Source organism: Symphalangus syndactylus, chromosome 3 (assembly GCF_028878055.3).
Source record: "Symphalangus syndactylus isolate Jambi chromosome 3, NHGRI_mSymSyn1-v2.1_pri, whole genome shotgun sequence".
Taxonomy (NCBI): Eukaryota; Metazoa; Chordata; class Mammalia; order Primates; family Hylobatidae; genus Symphalangus; species Symphalangus syndactylus.
The window spans coordinates 127,163,584-127,191,410 of NC_072425.2; the positions used below are offsets into that span (position 1 = coordinate 127,163,584).

A 27,827-nucleotide genomic window follows, 5' to 3' on the forward strand; every position below is an offset into this window, starting at 1 on the left:
GTGCAGTGTGCCATCTCAGTGCACTCCAACCTCTGTCTCCAGGGTTCAAGAAATTCTCATGCCTCAGCCTCCCTAGTAGCTGGGATTACAGGCACGCACCACCACATCTGACTAATATTTGTATTTTCAGTAGAGATGAGGTTTCACCACGTTGGCCAGGCTGGTCATGAACTCCTCATCTCAGGTGATCTGCTCCTCTCCAGCCTCCCAAAGTGCTGGGATTATGGTCCTGAACCATCGCACCCAGCCTGTTCTCCTTACTTTTTTACCTTTTCAGTAACTAACAGGGTTAGGATACTAGAGTATACTTGACATTAGAGGAACTTTAAAAATCTATTTAAATAAAAAGATTTCTTAAGTTCAAGGCTTCAAGTTACAAAAATACAAAGTTTATAAAGCAAAACTGCATAAATGAAGTTAATTTAGAATAGGGCTACCTCTACTACATTCTAGCCACCAATGAAGAAACACTTTAAAATTGTTTCTTAGGAATGGTGATTGTTTTCATTAGCCTCCTAATAAATATTATCTATTTATAACTGAATCTCAAATAAAATAAAATTCTAATATTTACATCTTACTTTAAAAAATTAAAGCTTTGGATTTTTATTAACATATATTATTTCATCACTGGGAAAGCTGACCTATGGAAAGAGAATGGTCCTCAGAAGCAATTTAATAAATGAACACTGTTATTCTTCAAGTGATATCATGGGAAACTAGCAGATATTAAACAGTTAACACACAAAATATTAAAGAAATTACTTACAGGTGCCTTTTTGTCGATTGGCTTTATAACAAATTTTTTGTCATTAAATGAAATATTTCTGATTTCACTCCAGGGAAAACCAATTTTAGGTGTTAACCTTAAAAAATGAGAGCATCTCCTTAATTAAAGGCAGGAAACAATGAATAAAATTCCTGTTTAGGACCTAAACTGACTGAATGACCAATCTTAAGAGTTCCAGATTTTCAAAATGTATTAACTTATTCATAACTACAGTTGACCTTATCTTTTAAGGGGAAAACTGATAAATCACATAAAACAAATAACTGTCCAAAGATTTCATAAATGTGTCATGAACCTTAAAAGCAGTATATTTTCCTAAAATTACCTAGAAAAACTACCTAGTGACCCGAGTGTAGAACTAAGCCACCTGGGGTTTGAACTAGCTGTTCAGTTTTTATTCTGTTTGGATTCAAGCTACAACTACAGTTTAAATATGTGTAAGAAGGGGGAAGAAAAAAAAAGGCCTTTATAACGTCCATGTGAATTATGGGCAAGTTACTGCAGATAAAAAAACAGTACTTCCTTCCTGCGTTTAATTTGAAAATGTCTGGATATTCATGAATATACTAAAAATACTTAATTTTCAGTATATTTTGAAAGAATCTTATGGTATATGAATTATATCTCAACTTAATTTTAAACACATACATAAATATTTGGATAAATAATAGAGATGGAATTCAAACTCTTGAGACTATACACAGCAGTTGCCTCCTTTTTACCACCCTACAAACAAAGATATAGCGAATCATATTGGAATAAGTGATTTTGTTTCTGCCTTTTCATGTATTTTACTGTTTCAAACTACCTATCAAATGCATCACTATTGTCCTATTGTCCTAATAACTAAGAGTGAGAAATGATTTTGACACCTATACTGGCCAGAAGACATCTTTTAGCCAGGCTTCTGACAACACAGCATGAATTTTTACCTATTTATATTCCTTTTAGTTCTCAAGCAGAGTAGGTACTGCAGCACAGCAGAGTCTTTTCTACATAAAACATTCTTTACTCAATAAGCATATTAGAGGGCCCTCTAATGGCCCCTGATATAAGTCAAAGTAACATGCTTAAAACGGAGACTGCAGGAATGCAACACAGTATTTCAGAGAACACTATGTTACGTTTATATGCTACTTTGAAAAATTCTAAAGCAATTGCCTCATATAATTCTCACAACACTCTTGTGAGGTAAGCCTGGAAGCTAATACAGTAACTTTTTTAACATTTAAAAAAATTGCTCCAATATGTGCCAGAACAACAATAACCAAAAAAATTAAGAAGCCAGGCACAGTGGCTCACGCCTGTAATCTCAGCACTGGAGAAGGCAGAGGCGTGAGAATTGCTAGAGGCCAGGAGTTCGAGACCAGCCTGGGCAACATAGCAAGATCCCAACAAAAAAAAAAGATTCAGTTTACAAAAATTAGTCTTGAAGTCATTTTTGCTTTTCAAAAATTTCTCTTCTGAATGATGTAACGTTCTAACTTGCTTTGTAATAAAAACATGAGAAGATATTAGGGTAAAAATAGTAAAATGCACTTGTTTGGAATCACATATGCTTTGAAATTAATATTTTATTAGGTATCTGTAGTAATAAAAATTAAAATTCTGGAGCCAACCTAGAATAAAGAATAATGCCTTAGGAAAAGGCATTAATTACTGGCATAGACTTGCATGCTTATGTGGTATGGTAAATAAATTAAAGTCTAAGACAATCATAGTTATTAATCCTGAAAAGAGTCTGATGTATTTTATATCGCATGTGTATGTGTATAATATACCACCTCTATATAGTATTTACCCATGTATTTGTATAGTATATATATGTATATGTAAAATACATATATTATACATATAATAAAATATTGATGAATTATATATGTATAATAAAAAAGATTTGGTCAATTTCAAGATATAATTACAGTGTTCAGTATGTGTAATACAGGGATATTCTATTGTATTAATGTCCAAACATATTCAAAACAATTCCTATATATAAATGTTCAAAAAAATCCTCTAAGATATAATAGACATATTTATTAAATCCATTCTCTCATTGCTCCTGATTTCTTATGTATGTTCAATTTCAATCTATTTGTCAAGCATAATAGCATTTTAAAGAATTATTTCTCACCTATCGAGAAATAATTTTAATTTTAATTAAGTTACTAGACATAACTCACAAGAGCTAAAGCAGCACAATTCAAACAAAAGTCAATCATCTCATTTGATAAATACACTGAAAAGTAAAACTCTGAAACTGCAAGGTGATAAGAAAATGGAGGTAAAATATCTACAAGTCTATGTGTCATTAACTAATCTTTTAGTTTGAAAATAGTAAGGGTAATCAAGACAAGAAACTACTCTGAAAAACAGGACATAAGATTAAAGTCATTTGGACCACTGAACAATGACTAGTTCACTATGCAACTAATTTACTTACTTGTCATCATGCTCATAAATATTCAGACCCAAAGCATCAACACCTAGCCACAATTCAGTTCCTTTTTTATTTTTTATTTCAAAATAGTTGACTCCATACATTTCTAGATCTTGTGCAATCTTCAGGTATTCCATCATAGAATCCTCCCTGTTGAAATAAAACTAAATGTAATATATTTAAGTAGGAGCATATCAAACTAAAGTTGCAAAATACCTGAAATTAAAAATTAGTACTTTACATAAGTCAAATAACCTTTTGGAAATAATGTAATAGTAAATGTTACGACATGAAACTACTTTGAAGGAAAAAAGAAAACACAGAAAATAGCTACCCAAATACCTTAACATTCCTCTATGTTCTTCATGCCAGTTCTGTATTCTTTCTTCCCACTGTTCTTTTGTTAGTTTGTGTTGTTCCAATACACTGAGGACCAAAAAAAAAAAAAAAAAATTATAATGCCTTGATGATTCAAAAGCATACACTTTAAAAGTAGAGAATCCTTTCAGTAACTTGACTGTGGTAGTTGTCAGACAAATTAATACACATGATGAAACTGCATAGAACTAAATTCCATACACACAGAAATGAGTGCAGGTAAAACTGATGCAATCTGAATAAGGTGGCTACACTGTACCAATGTCAGTATCTTGTCTGTAATATTGTACTGTAGTTACACAAGATGTTACCATCAGGGAATGCTGGGAGAAGGATACCAGGGATCTCTCTTATTTTTTACAATTGCATCACAATAATCAGTAATTATCTCAAAGTTAAAAGTGTCTAGGATCCTTACATTCCTTGAAATAATACTTGCTCCATAAAGTGATTATCAAGATAGCTTATAGGAACCCAAATAGTTCAAAGGAATAAAATATTAGATTAAAAAGTGGCTCATTGTTAATAGAAAAAGACCTGACTGAAAACCAGAATTCTTGGGCCCTAATTCTTCCTTTATGTATTTACTTTTTTGCTACTAATTTTGTTGTTTTATGTAAGCAATACTTTCAATTAAAAAGTAGAGTGAAGGCTGGGCGCGGTGGCTCACGCTTGTAATCCCAGCACTTTGGGAGGCCGAGGCAGGCGGATCACGAGGTCAGGAGATCGAGACCACGATGAAACCCCGTTTCTACTAAAAATACAAAAAAAAAATTAGCCGGGCATGGTGGCGGGCGCCTGTAGTCCCAGCTACTCGGAGAGGCTGAGGCAGGAGAATGGCGTGAACCCGGGAGGCGGGGCTTGCAGTGAGCCGAGATTGCGCCACTGCACTCCAGCCTGGGCGACAGAGCAAGACTCCGTCTCAAAAAAAAAAAAAAAAAGTAGAGTGAAAAGTCATACTCCAGTCCAATACTCCCCAAATAACTTGTTTTTGTATCCTTCCAGTGTTCTTAATTCAAGTGTGAGCAAATACATTTTTTTTTTTTTTAGATGGCGTCTCGCTCTGTTGCCCAGGCTGGAGTGCAGTGGCACAATCTTGGCTCACTGCAACCTCTGCTTCCTGGGTTCAAGTGATTCTCCTGTCTCAACCTCCCAAGTAGCTGGGATTATAGGTGTGTGCCACGATGCTCTCGGCCTCCCGCGTAGCTGGGATTACAGGTGTCCGCCATAATGCCTGGCTAATTTTTCTTTTTTGTGTTTTTTTGGTATTTTTAGTAGAGACGGGGTTTCGCCATGTTGGCCAGGTTGGTCTGGAACTCCTGACCTCAAGTGATCCACCTGCCTCGGCCTCCTCAAGTGCTGGGATTACAGACATGAACCACTACGCCCAGCCAAATACAAACATTATATTCTACTGCTACTATTTTAACACCAAATCAGCAAAGTCAACATGATAAGTTACCTACTATGCACACTACAGTTTATGATTTCTATTCTCTTTGGCTCATATGATAATTATTCACCTTTATTTACCAGATCCTACTTTACTGAGAGCAGAAGCAGTGATGTTAAAATATTACTGTTTTACTATATAAAAAATCTTGCATGAAACCCAAGGATTTCTTGGCAGTATAAAGGAATGATAAAATCTCCCCCTGGATAAGTTACCTACTACTTAGAGTAGATTCCTTAAAGGGGTCTCAGACATACTGTTATGTTCTTATTATATACTCTGCTCCTTTCTATACGCATCTTTTCCAAGCTCTTGCTTTTGGGGAGAAGAGTTTTATTTTCCTTCTTAGAGAGCTTAGGTTTCCATAGTTTCTTGTCTTTCTTGCTGTCTGGCCTCTGGGCTCACAGACAGGCATGCAATCAGCCTTGGAGACATCACCCAGTGCAGTCGATTGCTTACCATAATTATATGCCCAATGCCAGTACTAAAGAGGGCCTCAAAAATTTGTAGAGTGAATAAATGAATTAATCAATTTTTCCCAACCCCTAGTTTTTCTTCTTTTTCAGAGACAACTTTCCTTTATGGGCTGTCCATTATACACTAACCTCAATTTCCATACGTGACATCCACTGCCCCCAGTCTACCATAATCTGGCTCAAACACCCAATACTCTATGGAAACTGCTCCTCTTCTTTTTTTTTTTTTTTCTTAAGACAGAGTTACACTCTTGTTGCCTAGGCTGGAGTGCAATGGCATGATCTCGGCTCACTGCAAACTCCACCTCTCGGGTTCAAGCGATTCTCCTGCCTCAGCCTCCCAAGTAGCTAGGATTACAGGCATGCACCACCATGCCCAGCTAATTTTGTATTTTTAGTAGAGACGGGGTTTCTCCATTTTGGTTAGGCTGGTCTCGAACTCCCAGCCTCAGGTGATCCGCCCACCTCGGCCTCCCAAAGTGCTGAAATTACAGGTGTGAGCCACCACGCCCAGCCGGAAACTGCTCTTCTAAGGTCACTACCAATCTCCTTATTCCAACAGATACATTAGTTCTCCTCATATTTGACCTCTTGATACTATTTGGCAGTGCTGACCATTCTCTCCATTAAAGTATTCTTTTACCTTGGCTTCCATGATATAACACTCTTCTGGTATTATTCTTGTTTTCTGAGACGGAGTCTCACTCTGTCGCCCAGGCTGGAGTGCAGTGGCGCCATCTTGGCTCACTGCAACCTCTGCCTCCCGGGTTCCAGTGATTCTCATGTCTCAGATTCCTGAGTAGCTGGGATTACAAGCATGTGCCACCATGCCCAGCCATCTTCTAGTATAGAATTATTCTTGAATCTCTGGCCATTTTGTCTCAGTACAGTTGTCCCTCCATATCCATAAAGGATTGGTTCCAAGACTCCCCGTGGATACCAAAAACTGTGGATGCTCAAGTCCCTGATATAAAATGGTGCAATATTTGCATATAACCTATGCACATCCTCTTGTATACTTTCAATCATCTCTAGGCTAATAATACTAATACACCATATTATTACTACTATGTAGGATAATAATACACTAATACACTACAAATGCTATGTATTGTTATCCTGTATTTTTAAGATTTTGTACCTTTTCATTGCTGTGTTATTTTATTTTTTTTCAAATATTTTCAAACTGTGGTTGGTTGGCTCTGTGAATGCAGAACCCAAAGACAAAAGCTGAGGTTCAACAAGATCTGTCCTAGGTCTTTTTCTCATTTTGTATGTACTTGGTAGGTTGATCTCTTTCATTCTCATGGTTTAATTACCATCTATTCACTGATTACTCCCAAAACTGTATCTATAGTCCAAGACTGTTCTAAAAGGTCTGTACCCACATATGCAAATAAATACTAGATATCTCTCTTGGTTATACTGCACATATTTCAAACTCAATAGGTTCAAAACTGAATTCATCTTCCCCCTCAAATGTATTTTTTCTTCCACTCATTTTGATAAAAAGTATTACCAAATACCCAGCCACCCAAGTCAGAAACCTGGTAAGTAAAAGTTTATGTATATCCAGCTCTTTTCAAAGGGAAGCAATACTATCTGGTGGAGCTAATTATCTATACCACAAGAGCTAAACTTTTCTACAGTAAGAACAGATTGCTGATTTGGGTTTTTCAATACAAGAAATCAGAATGTATCAGAATCACTAAATTATTTTATTTGATTTGTTATCACCAAATAACCTAATTACTCATTTCCTCCCCAGATTGTACTTAGATACTGAGAAATAGCGTCCTATATACCATACTGGAATAAGCCAATCACTGTGAAAATATCCTCTCTGTTCTAAACAGAAAATAAAAAAAAAATGGTATTCTAACTTTATGACTAAGTCTCATTTAAGTTTAGATGGCTTGAATTAGTCCTCCATGGAATATCAACTCTGAAGGAACAAATGACCTACGAAATTAAGGAATAAATCTTGAAATGGGCATTTGCACTAGCAACCACAAGCAACCCTATCTAAAGCATTTAGCCACCTTCCTTCTTTTTAAACAGAGTAGATTAGAGCACACATGTATTTAAAATAAACTGTGCTTGTGTGTTATTGTAGTGTTTAAGAATTTTTTTAATTACATGAGTTATGAAATGTAAGCCAATTACTTCATCTGCTGCTCAATCAAACAGCAATCTGGCTTAACAATGAAAGATCAATGCTGTACTTGTTTAGATAAAGCATTCCTATTTAACATTTAAAAAAAATTTTTAAGTAATTCTGATTATAAAACAAAAGGTAATGCTTATATGAAATGAAATTCCACCATAACAGTCTGATTACTCAATTCAGTAGTCTAAGATGAAGAATGTTAGGTTAGAATAACATTCAAAACCAAAAGAATATAAACAGACTATCAAATATCTCATATTCCTGACTGTCTTGGTGAACAACTTACATAATTCTATCCTTTTCCAAGGTGACCACTATTGCTACAAAATTAAAGGGCGGAACACTGTAACATTTAATAATTAAATTTTGGCCAAGCATGGTGACTCACACATATAATCCCAGCACTTTGGGAGGCCGAGGCAGGTGGATCGTTTGAGATCAGGAGTTTGAGACCAGCCTGACCAACATGGTGAAACCCCATCTCCACTAAAAATGCAAAAATTAGCCGGGTGTGGTTGTGCGTGCCTGTAATCCCAGCTGCTCAGGAGACTGAGGCAGGAGAATCGCTTGAATCCGGGAGGCAGAGATAGCAGTGAGCTGAGATCGTGCCACTGCACTCCAGCCTGGGCGACAGAGCAAGACTCTGTCTCAAAGAAAAAAAAAAATTAAAAAGTAATATTTGACGTTTCATTTTCTAGATTCCATCAATAATACTGCCAAATAACACTTGTATCACACCTGACAATTAAAACTGTAAATCATACAGTTCATTAATTATAATCATAAGCTAGAAGGTAGCCAGAGCAGGATTATTATCCCCACTTTGCAGATTTAGATACTGAGCTCAGAGATTTTAGGTCACGTACCTAAGGTCACATATATAGCAAAGGGTGGAATCAGTACTCAAAATGTAGGTCTTCTGGTAATTTTTTCCTATGCCATATTATTTTAAAGTAGCCATTATAGAAGCAGCAGTACACTGTAGATAAGAACAATGCACCAGCCTAGGAGTCTGAAAACCTAGTTTAATAAGCCTTTTCAGAAAGTCAGAAAATTCAGCCAGGAGCAGTGGCTCACGCCTGTAATCCCAGCACTTTCGGAGACCAAGGAGGGAGGACCACTTGAGGTCAGGAGTTCGAGACCAGCCTGGCCAACACAGTGATACCCTGTCTCTACTAAAAATACAAAAATTAGCTAGGCATGGTGGTGGATGCCTGTAATCCCAGCTACTCGGGAGGCTGAGGCAGGAGAATCACTTGAACCTGAGGGGCAGACTCCAATCTCAGCGAGCTGAGACTGCACTGCTGCACTCCAGCCTGGGTGACAGAGTGAGGCTCTATCTCGGCGGGGGCGGTGGGGGGGGGGGACGTCAGGGAATTCTATGAAGAAAACACAGCCTGCCACTTACTCTCACTTACTTATTAAGCACCTGCCTGTGTTAGAATTTGTACCAAGCAGCAACAGTCACATCCTTTCCTCAAGTCCAGATTATCACTGCCTCCATTTATTACTTATAAGGAAAGAAGAGATAGATCAACCTTAGGTAATTATAGAGCATATAAATCTATGGAGGTGCTAGGTAATGATTTTTATAAGTATACCCCATGATCCAGCTGGCAACTTAAAAATCTGAAGAAAAAAAAAAAAGGCCAAGTGCGGTGGCTCATGCCTGTAATCCCAGCACTTTGGGAGGCTGAGGCGGGCAGATCACTTGAGCTCAGCAGTTTGAGACCAGCCTGGGCAACATGATGAAACCCCATCTCAATGAAAAACACATTAAAAAAAAAATTAGCAGGTATAATGGCATGTGCCTATAGACCCAGCTACTCAGGAGGCTGAGGTGGAAGGATGGCTTGAACCCAGGAGGCAGAGGTTGCAGTGGGCTGAGATCACGCCACTGCACTCCAGCATGGGTGACAGGTCCAAACCCTGTCTCCAAAACAAAAAAAAAAAAACCTGAAAAACATTTTATTTATAGACTTCTAGAATATAATTTTCAGACAATATAATGCAAACGCATGTTTCACTTACCGCTGGGGTAGCAGTCTATCATTAGCCAGGTAGCCTGGCTTATGAATCTCTTTATTATAATCTCCATACTTGGCTTGGACAGCATAGGAAGCCAAAAGAACTGCAGTTTCTGGAGGGCAATATATCTCATCATTTAAGATGGCTTCTTTAACTTGCAAGAAGAAAAGTCTCTGGGTTATTTCTTGAATTAATTCCTCAGAAACATCTTCAGGAAAGAATTTAGCTCTAAACTTGAACTGTAAAGGATTCTCTTTTTTAACATCCTGCTGTGTCACCTGGAAAAGTAATTTCAAGTATAATCAACAAAAATCTTAAGTTTACAATAATTAGACCTAGTCACATCAAATTCTTTTTGGAAGAAAATGAAAAGTGAAATAGATTCTAAATCTATGAAGATTTTAGTGTGTAATATTCTAAATCTGTAAACAAATATATGTGATAAAAGATTCTATGCTCGTGAATGTGACCTATAACTCAGATTCTAATAACCAAATTGAAAACTTTTTTCCATATTATTGAGAAGCTTATCCTACAGATATTTACATCAAAATTGAAGTACTCAGTATGCCATTTGTAATACCTGCTTTAATATTTGTTATAGGCTAAGTTTTCAAATAGGAAAAGTAAGCATTTTTTTCTTTTTTTTTTTTGAGATGGTAAGCTGATGGTGCCTGACTGAATTAAAAAAAACATGGTACCTCATAATGATTAACAGATAACTACAAAAGGAAGCCTGGAATCAGTCAGACTTAGCTTTTCCAGCACAAATTCATGATAACTTCAACTTAACATAATTATTAGTTTAATGTTATCGTACATATTTTACCTTTTTATTTAGTTTAAGCCACGTAGAATAACCTTTGCTGTCTACATACTGCAGCCCAAAAAACCAGACCTCACGCAAACCGACTGTTTTCACCACCTAAAACACAACAACAACAACAACAAAAAAACAATTTCAGTCCAACATACACATTGTGTCTAGATGATACACTTCCGAAGGAGAACAAAACTACATAAGTATACGTATATTCCTTTGCCATAGAAAAGGCTTTTCCTAAATTTAAGATACTAAAGGAACATTTTTGAAAACTCAAATTCAAGTTTTCTATACTCAATTTTTCTTTTTTTTTTGAGAAGAAGTTTTTGTTTTTTTTTTTTTGTTCTTGTCACCCAGGCTGGAGTGCAATGGCACAATCTCGGCTCACTGCAACTTCCGTCTCCATTCAAGTGATTCTCCCCCCTCAGCCTCCAAAGTAGCTGTGATTACAGGCATGCACCACCACGCCTAACTAATTTTTTGTATTTTTAGTAGAGATGGGGTTTCACCATGTTGGCCAGGTTGGTCTCGAACTCCTGACCTCAGGTGATCTGCCTGCCTTGGCCTCCCAAAGTCTTGGGATTATAGGTGTAAGCCACTGCACCTGGCCTCTAATCCTCAATTTTGTAGTGTCACTTCAATCCTCTTAATTGATCCACTTTTTCATACCTCCTTTTCCTTATCTATCATGACCTCAACAATAACAAGAGTCTCAAAAAAAAAAAAATATATATATATATATATATATATATATATATATAGTTTTCATAATCATACGTTCCAATTTCTATTTACCCCCACAAGTACCCTATTGGTATATTTAGGGCAAATGGTATCATTTTGGTGATAAGAAAAGTGTCTGATATATTCCATGTTCTACCTTCACTGAGCAAGAAACCATTCTTAGAACATACCATAAATTCCACCCTTCTACATTTTTGCTGATGTTTTTTCCTCTGCCTAGAATGGGTCTTCTGTATTTTTATGACTTATTGAACAATTTATTCTTTAAGGACCAGCTCAACTAACGTGCCTTCTGTGAATAAAGCTCTCCTACCATCTAGATAAAATTAATCACTTGTTCCCTGATATTCCCATAGGACTTTATCTATCCTGCTATTAGAAAATTTATTCTATCATAATTGTGTTATAGCAGTGTGTCTATTTAACCTCCTTGACTGCTTATGGACAGAGATTATTGATTTATGTGTCTTAAAATCCATAGCATCTCACAGGATGATTAGCCTGTGGTAGACAGTCAAAAGTAAGACTAAGTAGGCCAGTCGTGGTGGCTCATGTCTGTAATCCCAGCACTTTGGGAGGCCGAGGCGGACGGATCACAAGGTCAGGAGATCAAGACCATCCTGACTAACACAGTGAAACTTCATTGCTACTAAAAATACAAACAAAAAAAAAAATTAGCCGGGCATGGTGGCATGCACCTGTAGTCCCAGTCACTTGGGAGGCAGAGGCAGGAGAATGGCGTGAACCCGGGAGGCGGAGCTTGCAGTGAGCCGAGATCGTGCCACTGCACTCCAGCCTGGACGACAGAGCAAGACTCCATCTCAAAAAAAAAAAAGAAAAGAAAGTAAGAGTAAATAAAGTGGTGGAGTTAGGATACACACCCAGGACTTACCCACACCTAACAAAAGCGTATGTTTTTTAAAAAAATCTATATTTAAAATAAAATGAGGAAAATGATCCAGGGGAGGTAAAAGTTCATCAACATTTTAAAAGCTTTACAGAAAGATTCAATATCAGTTCTTAAATAATAAACATTCTTGGTTTTTTGTGGGATTTTTTTGCTTATTTTTTTTTAAAGACAGGGTCTCACTCTGTACCCATAATGGAGTACAGTGGTGTGATTCACGGCTCACTGGAGCCTTGACCTCCTGGGCTGAAGCAATCCTCCTGCCTCAGCCTCCTGAATGGCTGGGACCACAGGCGCATTCCACCACACCTAGTTAATGTTTTTTTTGTTTTGTTTTGTTTTGTTTTGTTTTCTGTAGAGGCAGGGGTCTTGCTATGTCTAAGACTAATCTTAAACTCCTGGCCTCAAGTGATCCTCCCACTTCAGCCTCTCAAAATGCTGGGATTATAGATGCAAGCCACTGTGCTTGGCCCTTGGTTTGTTGGTTTGTTTGTTTGTTTTGAGACAGGGTCTCACTCTGTCACCCAGGCTGGAGTGCAGTGGTGCAATCTCAGTTCACTGCAACCTCCACCCCCACCCCGGGCTCAAGTGATCCTCCCACGTCAGCCTCCCGAGTAGCTGGGACCACAGGCATGCACCACCAAACCTAGCTAATTTTTTATACTTTCAGTAGAGATAGGGTCTCACTATGTTGCCCAGGCTGGTCTTGATCTCCTGAGCTCAAGCGATCTGCCCACCTCAGCCTCCCAAAGTGTTGGGATTATAGGCATGAGCCATCATGCCCAGCCTGTTTTTTAAAAAATAATCTTAAAACATTTGGTGGGGCAGGGTGGCTCACACCTATACCAGCACTTTGGGAGGCCAAGGCGGCTAGATCACTTGAGGCTAAGAGTTCAAGACCAGCCTGGTAAACATGGTGAAACCCCATCTCTACTAAAAATACAAAAATTAGCCAGGTATGGTGGTGCACACCCATAATCCCAGTTACTCAGGAGGCTGAGACAGGAGAATCGCTTGAGCCCAGGAGGTGGAGGCTGCAGTGAGCCGAGTTTGCGCCATTGCACTCCAGCCTGGGTGCCAGATCAAGACTCCATCTCAAAACACACACACACACACACACACGCACACACACACACACAATAATCTGAAAACATTCCAGGCTTTTGGTTTCAAGACAGCAAACTAAACCCTTCCATTTACTTTCCCACTCTTGAAAATTTTCACTGAAATGACAGAAAAAAAGAAAAAAAACACTGGCTGGGCACAGTGGCTCACATCTGTGATCCCAACACTTTAGGAGGCCAAGGCAGGAGGAGCTCAGGAGTTTCAGAACAGCCTGGGCAACGTAAGGAGACCTTGTCTCTTTAAAAAAAAAAAAAAAAAAAAATTAGCTGAGTAGTCAGGCAAATCTGTAGTTTTAGCTAATCAGGAGGCTGAGGTGGTAGGATCACTTGAGTTCAGGAGGTCAAGGCTGCAGTGAGCTGTGATTATGCCACTGCACTCCAGCCTCAGTGACAGAGCAAGACCCTGTCTAAAAAAAAAAAAAAAAATTAAAAATAAGAAAAAAGCATTCAGAAAATGTTACCATCAAAAAAGCAAAAAGTGGGCCAGGCATGGTGGCTCATGCCTGTAATCTCAGCACTTTGGGAGGCTGAGGTAGGTGGATCACAAGGTCAAGAGTTCAAAACCAGCCTGGCCAACATGGTGACACTCCATCTCTACTAAAAACACAAAAATTAGCCAGGCGTGGTGGCAAGCGCCTGTAATCCCAGCTACTCAGGAGGCTGACGTAGAGAACGCCTGAACCTGGGAGGTGGAGGCTGCATTGCATTGAGCTGAGATCGCGCCACTGTACTCCAGCCTGGGTGACAAAGTAAGACTCTGCCTCGAAAAAAAAAAAAGTAAAAAGTGAGACATTTCTAGAAGATGTGGAATATAAAGTCTCATACTGATAATGTAAAAGCTGATCAATGTCAAACAATGAAAAATTCAATGTGGACAAAAGGAGATTCCAAATAATCTGACTTTGGTAAAAGATAGGTTGCCCCAGCAGTGCCATGGAAAACATTCAAGCTTGGAATGGCAGGAGTAGTAATGTACAGGTCAAAAGCAGCAGAGAGAAGTATAACAAAGCAGCTGGACTCAGCTTCTGCCTCCACACTCTGTGAGATTCACAATGCTAAGTAAAAGGGAGATGCTCCACAGTGGGCACAAGGGATAATAGCTTAACTAACTTTAGACTATTACACAAATACGAGGAACAAGAAAGCTCAGCTGTGAAATTCCCTAAAAGGCCCTATCCCCCCAGTGGTTCTCTACTTCTTCAGAAGGTGCTCCTAGAATGCTTTTTTTTAATTAATATATTTTAGTGAGGCTGTCCTTTGAGCTCCCATAAACTTTTGATCACATACTTTTAGAAGTGAATCTGCTTGGGCACACAACTATAACATATGTATATTTATTTACAAGTTACATACTATCATGCTAATACACTATAAAGCATATATTTTTAAAAATTTTTTAAAATACATATTATACATACATATATATATATTTTTAATTTATTTATTTATTTTTTTGCCCAAACTGAAGTGCAGACCGCAACCTCCACCTTCTGGGTTTCAGCAGTTCTCCCACCTCAGCCTCCTGAGTAGCTGGGATTACAAGTGTGCACCACCACACCCAGCTAATGTTTGTATTTCTAGTAGAGACAGAGTTTTGCAATATTGGACACAAAAAGGTACAGCAAAAATACGGTATTACACTCTTGAACTCCTGACCTCAAGTAATCCTCCCGCCTTGGCCTCCCAAAGTGCTGGGATTACAGGCGTGGGCCACCAAGTCTAGCCTAAAAATATATTTTAATACTTCTTTCACCCTAACAGATGTTCTTGCACACTCTTTGGGGGTATGAACACTCTGTACACTAATCCCACAAGAAGCAGCTAAAGGAGGAGGCTAGTCAAGAAAAAAGTCAGCAAGAAGCAAACCAAAGGACTTCAAGCACTCAGAGATCGCACCAAACACAGAGCAGCTGGCCTCGATCTAACATCATAATTAGACGTGGGGCTTTACTACACATGGACTCATGTAGCTATGTGCTCTCATTTCAGAGGACCCAGTTTACCCTTGGCTTGACCTGAACCTGCCAGCTTATCCCACACACACTACATACAAAAGTAAAGTCTGCATTTTTTGATCCGTGCATTTGAGTTCAAGGTAAGTTCATCATTGCATTTGAGTTCAAGGAAAGCAGTCAGGACATAGAACAGGGACTAAAGAACTGCTGAGAAGAGTCCATAACAGATAACAATACTCAATAATCTAGACCAGGCTGGACGGTGGCTCACGCCTGTACTCCAGGCACTGTGGGAGGCCGAGGCAGGCGGATCACTTGAGCTCAGAAGTTCAAGACCAGCCTGGGAAACATGACGAAATCCCATCTCTACCAAAAATACAAAAAAAAAATTAGCCGGGCATGGTGGAGCACACTTGTAGTCCCAGCTACTCAAGAGGCTGAGGTGGGGGGATCGCTTCAGCCTGGGAGGCAGAGGTTGCAGTGAGCCAAGATCACACCACTGCATTCCAGCCTGGGGCGACAGGAGTGAGAGCCTATCTAAACAAAAAAATTTTTTTAATAAAGAAATAAGTAATAATCTGGACCATTTACAATATGAATTGGGTGTGCGTGCGTGTGTGTGTGTGTGTGTGTGTGTGTGCGTGTAGTCAGGGTTGCTTAACAAAGGGGTTACATTCTGAGAAACATATCGTTAGACAATTGCATCATCGTATGAACATCATAGAGTATACTTAAACAAACCTAAATGGTATAGCCTACTACGCACCTAGACTAAATGGTAGCCTGTTGCTCCTAGGCTACAAACCTGTACAGCATGTTACTATATTGAATACTATAGGCAACTCTAACACAACTGTTAAGTATTTGTGTATTTAAACGTATCTAAACATAGAAAAGGTATACTAAAAATATGGTATTACACTCTTACGGGACCACTGTTGCATAAGTGGCCCGTCATTGATCGAAATGTCATTATGCGGCACAGGACACTGTATTTATCTACATAAATAGAAAGAGATACACACAAAACTATCAAATACTGTTCTACGCACTTTACATAGATTTTCATTTAACTCTCACAATAAACCTCTGAAGAAGTAATGTTACCATCATCCTAATTGTACAAACGAGAAAAATAAGGCAAAGAGATTAATTTGTCCAAAGTCAAACAGCTACAACTACAACTACTGCAGGCAGTGTGACTCCAGTGCCCACACTTCTAAACCACTATACATCACTGCCCTATAATAAATGAGGTTTCATTTTCCTATATCCAAGTGAAAGTAATTCTACTTAATAAAAAACAAGTTTTATTTCTTAGTATCCAATACCAAAAAGGATAACTTGCTGATTAGTTTTTGGCTGCCACAAACATTTCACTTACTATAAATAACATTTCAATTTGCTATGAAGTACAATAAATGCTAACTCTATTCACATTTTTTTCAAATAAGATAGACTATATATTGACAAACAGGAGGCACAGAAGAATCAACAGAAGTGGATATTATATCAGAACAAAAGTGATTTGGAAAAAAGAAAAAACTGGAGATTGGTTCACAAGGTATGGTGAACTTAGCTCTTTATGATTTTGCTTTAAAATTTTGCACATCCACACAAAAAGCTTTGCATCATCCAAAACGACCTTATCAGGACTTTTAAATTTATGAATTACCAAATCAGGAGATTAAGTATATTATTTGTCAGGAGAATAAACAACTTTACAGAATTTAGAATTTTTATTTCATCAGATTCGAATCTGTATTTGACAGAATAACAACTAACAAAACCAAGGTATCTAGTGTTACTTACTGCTGAAATGCTAGAAACTCTTTCATTCTTTAAGATCAAGTTATTCTGACTACAGGCTATTGCTCTCCTGCTCCTAAGAAAAGGTGTATGTAAAGTTTATGTAAAAGTTATCCTCCTCTAAGTTTCATGCCATGCATGATATATAACACCTTCCTCTCTCTTGGCAACAGTTTCTTCATGTTCTTACTTAATCCCTGGGGCCAATCTCTTACCTCGTTTTCTCAGCAAAACTTGCTTACATTGCAATACAACATTATCTGGGAAGCTTAAATTTTAAAATACTGATGATTTAGAGTAGGCCCAGACAATTAAATCAGCATCTCTGGAAGGGGTTTCCAAGCACTGTCTCCTCTCCCTTTTTTTAAAGCTCCACAGGTGACTAATGCGCACTCAAGACTGAGAAGAAAGATAAGATCAGTAGTCCCAGTTCCTTAACATACCGGATACCTGACCTCCATATCCCAACCTTTGCCTCATACATTATGAACCTATGACACCAAATTGTTGTTAGTGATCTCTGTATAGCCTATACAGGTTGAGCATCCCTAATCCAAAAATCCAAAATCCGAAATGCTGCAAAATCTGAAACCTCTTCAGTACAAACATGACTCTACAAGTGGAAAGTTCCACACCTAACCTAACATGATGGGTCACAGTCAAAACTCAGTATAAATTTTATTTCATGCACAAAATTATTTAAAGTATTTTATAAAATTACCTTCAGCCTATGTGTATAAGTTGTACACAAAACATAAATGAATTTTGTGTTTAGACTTGGGTCCCATCCCCAAGATATCTCATTATACATATGCAAATATTCCAAAATCTGAAAACATCCAAAATCTTCTGGTCCCAAGCATTTTGGATAAGGGATGCTTTCAACCTGTAATTCCCTATGCCTTTTGCTCCTGCTGTTCCTTCTGCCCAGGATTCCTACTCATTTCACTCAACAACTTTGTGGATTATCCTTGAATCCCTTTTAGTCACCATCACAATGATTCTCATAGATGTTAAATAAATGCCTGCTGAAAATTATTTTCAAGAAGTCCTCTCCCACAAATGTAGGAATGTGAAAGAATAAAGAATATCCCTACTGCTGTAGTAGGGATATCTGAATAGCTACTATGAAAAATTCCAAGTGGTACACTGTTGGATTATCAGCAAAAGTACAGAAAAACAGAGAAAGAGGTATGCAACAACATTCACACTATGGTGTCAAAAGTTGCATATTTCATGCAGTTTAATAATACCTGGTCAAAAAGTTGTTTGCCAGTTGTATTGGGCTGAATGGCAAATTCCAGCTCAGCATCCATTGTGGTTACTCTTACATTGATCTGTAATAAAAATAAAAGGAATAATAAGTAGAAGAGAAGTTATTAGGCATGAGAAAACTTTTATGATTTTCTTTATTAAAGTAATAAAGTTTTATTTTAATCACAAGAAATCTTAAATCTATTTGAAAAACAAAGAGCTTATAAAGTTCTCATTTAGGAACATCTATTGAATATTTAACATATACTGGGCACTAAGCTATGGGCTTTCCATACTCTCATTTAGCCCTTGCTATAATACTAGGAGATACTACCTTTATTTCTACAGAAACGCAAAGAGTTTCCATTATTCACCTAAGGACACATGGATATTAAAAGGCAGAGCAAGAGCTGGACATGGTGCCTCACACCTTTAGTCCCAGCACTTTGGAAGGCCAAGGTGGGAGGATCTCTTGAAGCCAGGAGTTTGAGACCAGCCTGGGGAACACAGTAAGACTATGAAAAATTTAAAAATTAGTTGGGTGTGGTGGCATGTGCCTATTATTTCCAGGAAGCTGAGGTGGGAGGATCACTTGAGCCTAGGAGTTTGAGGGCTGCCGTGAGCTATGATTGTACTACTGAACTTCAGCCTGCACAACAGAGCAAGACCCTGCCTCCAAAAACAAAACAAAACAAAAAAGGCAAAGTAGGTATTTAAATTGAGGTCTAACTCCAAATTCTTTGAATGTGATTCATTATCCCATATTTCTTTCAACATGAAAATCAGATTTCATTTTATTCATACTTTAAATACATTCTTCACTTTAGGAAAGCATTTATCTACAGTGCTTTATTTGCTAGATTCTATTTTTTGTTGTTTTTAGAGACAGGATCTCACTATGCTGTGCTCAGGCTGGAGGGCAGTGGCCATTCATGGGTGCAATCACGGCACGTTGCAACCTTGATCTCCTGGACGCAAGTCTATACTCCCACCTCAATCTACCAAGCAGCTAGGAGCACAGGCGTGTGCCGCCATGCCTAGCTCCAAACTCTATTTTAAATAATAATTTTATTGTGTAAATACCTTTCTAATATCTCAAAAACTTAACATGCCTTACCAAAATAATTTTACCACAGAATAGCATCTTCACCTAGAATTCTTCACGTGATCCAAATATATCTTTTTAGCTTTTTAAATTATTTTATCTTTTATTAACTTATTTCTCCTTTAATTTTCCCACCCTTCATTTGCTGTTTCTGTATCTATTCTCTAACAATCTTTACTTTTCCCTTAACCAGTATAAACCTGTAGCGATTTCTACTAACATTGTTTCTGTAACAACTGTATTTAAAATTTTATATTAATATGTATTACTGCATTTGTTTTTATGTATCTTTTTCCATCAGCCTGTTGGTTTACTGAGGACACAGCTTGTGCCATTTTATCTTTCTAACTTTAACTCACACTATAAAAACTCTAAATCAGACTTATTTCCCCATATGTCTAACAATCACAACCTCAGCACGTTATAGCTTTCACCTGGAATAACTTCTGTAATCAAATCTTAGATTCATCCTTCTTTAAAACAATCCTATTTTTTTCTTTTCTAAAACTGTATCTTATCAAGAAATGATATATACAAAACATCTGTCATATGTAAACAATGAAGAATAATAAAACGAAACCCATAAATCTACCATCCAACTGAATAACAACAAATGGTAAATAATGTTGCATATACCACTGTATTTGTGCTTTGTAAATACCAACAGGTAATCACTAACCTAAATTTTGTTATTCTCTTGCTTTTAAAAAAAAATGGTTCTAACATAAAAATACGTATCTGTATGTAAAATAGCTTCATTTTTCTTGATTTTTAGCTGTATTATAACTGCACGATATTTGTTGATCAAGTTTTCCTTCTTGATATGGGCAATGCTTACACGGGTATATTCACTTTACGAAAATTCATCAACTACATACTTTTTTTTCCCTGTTGCCTAGGTTGGAGCACAGTGGCACAATCCCAGCTCACTGCAGCCTCAACCTCCCGGGCTCAAGCGATCCTACCGCCTCAGCCTCTTGAGTGGCTGGGACTACTGTACTACACACTTCTCATATATTCTGTTTGGTATGTATATTCTACTTCAATAAATTCTTTAAAATTGCACTATAGTAGTTTAATTTTTCACAGTGTGTTTCTAAGATTCATTGATGTTTTTGTAATTAGAATTTTCACTGCTATGCAACATTCTGCATGTGGCCAGACAAAAATTTACTCACCCATTTTCCTGTCAATGAACACTGTCTCCAATTTTTTGGCTATTAAGAACAATACTGCTATGAACATTCTTGTACATGTCTCCGAGTGTCAGAATTTCTCCAAAATATACTCAGAATTCTTGAGTAATGAAGTGTGAGCACACCTTCTACTTTTATCACATAATGCTGAATTGTACAGTGTAACTGTGTCAACGTATACTCCCGTCAGCATTGTATAAGAATTCTTGCTGTTCTATATTTCCAGGAACAGTGGGCATTATCAGATTTATTAATATCCGACAATTCAGTTAGCAGAAAATGGTATCTCAATATGGTATTAAAGTGGGATCCTCGATGCTGATGACGTCCACATTTCTATACATGGCATGTGCATACAGAATTCTAAGATGGCCCCTGGTGTCATGCTCATGATTACGTTGCATTACATGATTAAAGAGATTTTGCCGAAGTACTTAAGATTACTAATCAGCTGACTTTAGAACAGGAAGATTATCTAGGAGGGCCTAAGCTAATCAATTTATCTGGCTACCTGCAGAATAAGTTACACCTTGATTTCAGCCTTATAAGACTTTGCAGCAGGGAACTCAGTCACAGCATCCCAGATTTCTAACCTATAAAACTGTGGGATAATACATGGGTGCTGTTTTATAACACTAAATTTGTGGTAATTGGTCATAGACCAATGGAAAACTAATACAATATGTTTAACTGACCACTCATTCTCATCTGCGAATGTTCACACATATGGCTTATTTTTCTACTGGGTTGTTTTTTCTTACTTTAACGTGGGAAGTCTTTATATATTCTTGATACTGATCCTTTGTCAGTTATTTCTTACAAGAGAACCTCCCATATTGTGGCTCGTCATTTTACTTTCTCCATAGTGTCCTTTATGATAAATTGACATTCTTAATTTTAATGTTGAATTTATAAATATTTTACACACAGATACCAATTTTTTACCATCCTTTTTTTTTTTTTTTTTTTTGAGAAAGCATCTCACTCTGTCGCCCAGGCTAGTGTGCAGTGACGCGATCTCAGCTCACTGCAACCTCCGCCTTCCAGGTTCAAGTGATTCTCTTGCCACAGCCTCCCAAGTAGCTGGGATTACAGGTATGTACCACCATGCCTGACTATTTTTTGTATTTTTAGTATAAACGGGGTTTCACAATGTTGGCCAGGCTGGTCTCGAACTCCTGACCTCAAGTGAGCCACCTGCCTCAGCCTCCCAAAGTGTTGAGATTACAGGCATCAGCCACTGCACCCAGCCAATTTTTTGCTGTCCTTAAGAAATCCTTCCACACTATGGAGTCATAAGGATATTCATATATTTCCTATTTTGATTTTCATAATTTTCAATGATTTTTGCTTATGATGTTAGAGGTCCAATTTCTTTTTTTAATCTCCATATGAATGAAAATAATACAGGGTTTTTTTTTTAAATCCCCACATAATTTATTAGTTCATTTATTCTCCAAAGTCTGTGCTGTCACAAATCAAGTATCTGCATAAGGGTGGATCTCATTTTGTTCCATGGTCAATTAAACTACTCTTAATATCATATTGTCTTAATTAGTATTTCTTTAAATAAGTCTTAATATCTGGTAGGGCAAATCTCCATTATTCTTCAGAACTATTTTGACTAGTCTTGGATCATTATCTTTGCTCTTGGCTCCATATAAAACTGTGAACTTTACAAAATACACCATTTATGATTTAGTATTGGAACGACACGAAATTCTTTGGTATCTTTGGGTAAGAATTAACATTTTTATTAATATAGACTCTATACATGACTATGGTTTTCTCACTGTACATTGACTTAGATCTCCTTTAATGACTCAAAATCTTTTGAAAGAAGTGCTTATAATTTGCTCCATATAAATCACTTTGCTTATAATTTACTCCACATAAATCACTTTACTCATTTGTTAGATATTTTCTCCTAGATCATTATGGCTTTGTGGGTATTGTAAATATGGATCCACAGTTCCTATTCCATAATTTTAACATCCTAAAAGCACGGAAACCTGAAGATGAGTTAATTTTCAGGAAAAATCTGACATGAAGTGATACAAGACTATCTCTTGTAGTGAATTAATTTATTCCACTTCACGTGACTATTCACTCATTAAACTATAGAAATACTAATGTTTTAGAGGTGATGCCATAGTCCTTGATGGGAGTTTCATGATAGAATGACATATGCACATAATATATTATATATTCATCTTTCTAAACTCCAAAAACTTCCACATTCTGAAACTTATCTAGCTTCAAGAGTTGTTTTCTCCACAAGGCAAGTTCTATACTTCCAGAATCTTCAATAAATCAACAACACACAATTGATATCCAACTGCATATAATTTTGATTTTTTTAAGGAACAATAAACACTCTCCACTAAATTATACTGGCAAAGAGTTTTCCAAAGTAGCTGTAAACATTCACATTCCTAACAAAAACACAATAAAGTCGCAGATGCTCCACATCCGTATCTACACTAGATTATTACCAGTCTTCTTTTGTTATTTTTTTGTTTTGCTTTTTTTGAGACGAGTCTCACTGTGTCACCCAGGTTGAAGTGCAGTGGTGCGATCTTGGCTCACTGCAACCTTCGCCTCCTGGATTCAAGTGATTCTCCTGCCTCAGCCTCCCAAGTAGCTGGGATTACAGGAATGTGCCACAATGCCTGGCTAATTTTTGTACTTTCAGTAAGATGGGGTTTCACCATGTTGGCCAGGCTGGTCTTGAACTCCTGACTTCAAGTGATCCTCCCGCCTTAGCCTCCCAAAGTGCTGGGATTACAGGCATGATCTACCATGCCCAGCCAATCAGTCTTCAACATAGCTTCTTTTGTGAAATACCTGCTCAAATATTTTGTTCACTAAAAAAAAAAATTCCAGTTGTGTTATTATTGAACTGTAAAAGAACTTTATATGGCAATTATTTTCTCCCATTGTCTTGCCGTTCCATATTCTTATTGCTGTCTTTCAAGAGCAATTTTGATTAAGTCCAACTTTTTTTTTTTTTTTGAGACGGAGTCTTGCTCTGTCTCCCAGGCTGGAGTGCAGTGGCACAATTTCGGCTCACTCTAGCTCTGCTTCCTGGGTTCACTCCATTCTCATGTCTCACCCTCCCGAGTAGCTGGGACTACAGGTGTCTGCCACCATGCCTGGCTAATTTTTTGTATTTTTAGTAGAGACGGGGTTTCACCGTGTTAGCCAGGATGGTCTCAATCTCCTGACCTCGTGATCCGCCCGCCTCGGCCTCTCAAAGTGCTGGGATTACAGGCATAAGCCACCGTGCCCGGCCCCAACTTTTTCTTAATGGTTCAAATTTTCTGTGTATTATATTAAAAATTTTCACCTACTCCAAGGTCACAAAAATTTTTTCCTATGTTTTCTTCTAGATGTTTTATAGTTTGAGCTTTTTGCATGTAGGTCTATAATCCATTGAGTTTATGTTTGTAAACTGTGAGACAACAGTCAATGTTCATGTTTTTCTGTATGGATAACCCTTTGTGCCAATACCATTTGTTGAAAATAATTATAGTTCTCCATTAAATTGTGTGACACCCTTGTCAAAAATCTAATGAATACATATGTGTATATGTGTGTTGGTGTATTTTCGTTTCACCAGTCCTATTAATCTATTTATTCTTTCATCAATACCTCAATGTCTTATTTTAGTGACTTAGGAATAAACCTTGAAATCCAGGAGTGTAAGTTTTCTTTTTTAAATTGCTTTAGCTACCCTGTACACATTTTGGCATATCCATATATTAATATATTTTAGAATCAGCTATTTTGATTTTAATTTTAATCAAAGAAGACTGCCTGGATTTTAATCAATTTTAATCAAAGAAGACTACCTGGATTCAACTGACTGGAAATGAATTTCATTTACGAACACTTTTATGGAGAACTGACATCTTATAAAGATCTCTATACATATTTTATAGTTCTCTATGTATTTAAATCTTTAATTTCTTATAGCTAGTTTTCAGTGTAGAGACCTTGTACAGCATTTGTACATTTATTACTAAGTATGTCATGTTTTTTGATAACTTAATAACCAAACTAGTTTTATATAAAAAAGGCCATTGATTTTTTTTAACACAATCTTGTATCTGGCAATCTTGCTAAATTCAGTTATTGGTTCTAGTAATTGTTTTGTAGATTTATGAGGATTTTCTACAGAAACAATCATGTCATCTGCAAATAGGAAATTTTCATTTTGATCTTTATGCCTTTTTTTAATTCTTCTCTCCCTCTAACAATGCATACTTTGTGACCTGCTGAGTCTTTAAGTCATTCTAAAGTGTTATCCATGCTAGAAAATCCCAAAAATGATAACTAATGACTTTCTTTAAAATTATAATTGGCCAAAAGAACCATTTAAGAAAAAAAAAAAACTCATTTTATTAGATTAAGAAAAGAACATTTACACCTTAAGAATAAAGGAATAAACCTTAGTCAAGAAGAACCAAATAACTATAAAACTAAGTAAAATAATCACACGTGTACCCTTAAATAAAAAAATCTAAGACTATATAATATCAGTATGGGTAACACTTGCATCTTAACTAGAATTATGAGAACACTAAAATGCACAGATCTTCCTGACCTCTCATTATTTCCTCCCATTTAACAATGTTACCATTTACTGGGCACTAAATATGTATCAGATTCTTCTAACTCTTACCATACTCCGTTGGGTAACTAATTACATTCCCATTTTATATGCAAGGAAATTAAAAATTGGACAGATTGAGCTAAATTAACAAAGGTCACCCAGATTGGTGGCAGAACCAAGGTAAAAACTAAGACAGTTTGACCTTAGAACTCATGACCACATAATACTGTGCTCTGGCCACATTAATCTAAAAACAAATAGTATCAGTGCCTTTTTCTTCCAACAACTCTACCAACATTCTTTGCCTTGTTCCAAAACGAATTTAATGATATCTTATTATTGAGACACTGTCAAATGTAATAAAATACACTTACTGGTTTCGGCATTTTCTTTCTCTTTTCGTTACCTTCTTTAAAAATCTTCAATGAATTCTGTTGTCACTTTCTGTTAAAAAAAGAAAAAAGCATTATCTATTATCTTTTTATATAAGGTTTCTATTTTAACTATAATTTGTATAAGACATAAATTAAAATATTTGAAAAGGTGGATTTAAAGTAACAAGGAGTGATTTCATTCTAATTTTCATTATCTTCTACTAGCATTGCACATTCCCTAAAAAGATTGAAATCTGAGATTAAAAATACCACACATCTCAAATAACATGGTATAAACACACTGATCTACCAGAAGTTTTAATTTAATTACAGACAACAAAGAACAAGGAAACATCATTGCTTAGAGCCCAAAAGCTTGCTCTCTGAGTCAGGTTCACCTCTGTTTCCCAGATGTTAGAGAAAGGAACAATAAAAGTGAGGACACATGGATTCAGATTCTGAAGAGCTTAAGAATACTTTTTCAATGTTTTTTTTCTGTACTGCCAAAAACAAAAGGAAATTCTGATGAACGTAATCTACAAAAAAATGGAAGAAACTAATTTTTATTTTTTTTATTTTTTTAAAGACAGGGTCTCATTCTGACATTCAGGCTGGAGTACAGTGGTAACATCACAACTCACTGCAGCCTAAACCTCCCAGGTTCAAGTGATCCTCCTGCCTTGGGCTCCCAAGCAGCTAGGATCACGAGCATGTGCCACCATGCCCAAGCTAGTTTTTTTATTTTATTTTTTTGTAGAGGCAAGGTTGCCCTATGTTGCTCAGGCTGTCTCAAACTCCTGGCCTCAAGCAATCCTCCCAACTGTGCCTCCCAAAGTGCTAGGATTACAGGCATGCACCACCACGCCTGGCTTATTTTTTTTTCTTTTCAGTTTGAAAATATGAATAGGGGAAAATATGAATAGCTTATTCACCCAATGTGTATGAAACAGGCAAAGCTCTGCACACTAACAACCTGCATTCAGCTAGCACAGCGGCTCACATCTGTAATCCCAACACTTTAGGACCTGTAATCCCAGCTCTTTGGGAGGCCAAGGTGAGAGGACTGCTTAAGCCCAGGTGACTGAAGCTGCAGTGAGCAGTGATCATACTACTGCACTCCAGCCTGGGCAACAGAGCAAGACCCTGTCTCAAAAACAAACAAAAAAATGTTATTGATTGCTGTTTAAGATGCCATAACTAAGGCTGGGCATGGTGGCTCATGCCTGTAATCCTAGCCCTTTGGGAGGCTGGGGCAGGAGGATCATTTGAGGTCAGGAGTTTGAGACCAGCCTGGCCAACATGGTGAAAACCCATCTATACCAGAAATACAAAAATTAGCCGGGCATGGTGGCAGGTGCCTGTAATCCCAGCTACTCAGGAGGCTGAGGCAGGAGAATCAGCTGAACCCGGAAAGCAGAGGTTGCAGTGAGCCGACATCATCCCACTGCACTCCAGCCTGGGCGACAGAGCAAGACTGTGTTTCTAAAAAAAAAAAAAAAAAAAAAGAAAAGATGCTATAACTAATAAAAGAGAAATTCTCTAAGTTGTAATAAAAATAAAATTTAGGTAGGGCCATTTCCCTAAATTCTACTCAATCACAAGTAATTGATTACCAATAAGCCTCTTCAGGGGAAATTTCCTCCTGAGATTTTTTTTTTTTTTTTTTTTTTTTTGAGATGGAGTCTCGCTCTGTCGCCCAGGCTGGAGTGCAGTGGTCGCAGTGGTGCAATCTTAGCTCACTGCAACCTCTGCCTCCTGGGTCCAAGCGATTCTCCTGCTTCTGCCTCCGTAGCTGGAATTACAAGCGTCCACCACCACACCCAGCTAATACTTCTATTTTTAGTAGAGAAAGGGTTTCGTCATGTTGGCCAGGCTGGTCTCAAACTCCTGAGCTCAAGTGATCCGCAGGCCTTGGCCTCCCAAAGTGCTGGGATTATAAGAATGAACCATTAGGCAATGAAATTCTGTTGGAGGTATAAACCCCTCATTTCTTAATTCTTCTCATTTCCTAGCTTATTCCCATCTACACTCACCTACCTTCATGAACCTAAACGTATTTCAGTCCAGTTTTTAAATTCTATACCCTCTTTTCATCTCAACTACTATTACTGCCTTAGTTCAGGTCTTCTCATCTCAGGTCTTGATTACAACAGCCTCCAGGCCAGGCGCGATAGCTCACGTGT

General features: G+C 37.4%; 1 protein-coding gene across 9 annotated transcripts in view; it reads right to left on the reverse strand.

Moving 5' to 3' along the window:
• Window positions 1-27,827, reverse strand: part of RDX (radixin) — a 105,577-nt gene that overhangs the window by 62,633 nt on the left and 15,117 nt on the right. For all 9 annotated transcript variants that reach the window (XR_010120102.1, XR_010120101.1, XM_055273039.2 and 6 more), the window contains exons 2-8: window positions 25,645-25,714; window positions 18,351-18,434; window positions 10,565-10,660; window positions 9,739-10,013; window positions 3,573-3,656; window positions 3,234-3,380; window positions 770-866 (exon numbers count right to left, since the gene is read on the reverse strand). Coding sequence is in view for 7 of the 9 variants with exons in the window: in XM_055273039.2 (XP_055129014.1) it covers window positions 770-866; window positions 3,234-3,380; window positions 3,573-3,656; window positions 9,739-10,013; window positions 10,565-10,660; window positions 18,351-18,434; window positions 25,645-25,656 (795 nt within the window). In the remaining 2 variants the exon portion in view is untranslated. The remainder of the gene's footprint in view (window positions 1-769; window positions 867-3,233; window positions 3,381-3,572; window positions 3,657-9,738; window positions 10,014-10,564; window positions 10,661-18,350; window positions 18,435-25,644; window positions 25,715-27,827) is intronic.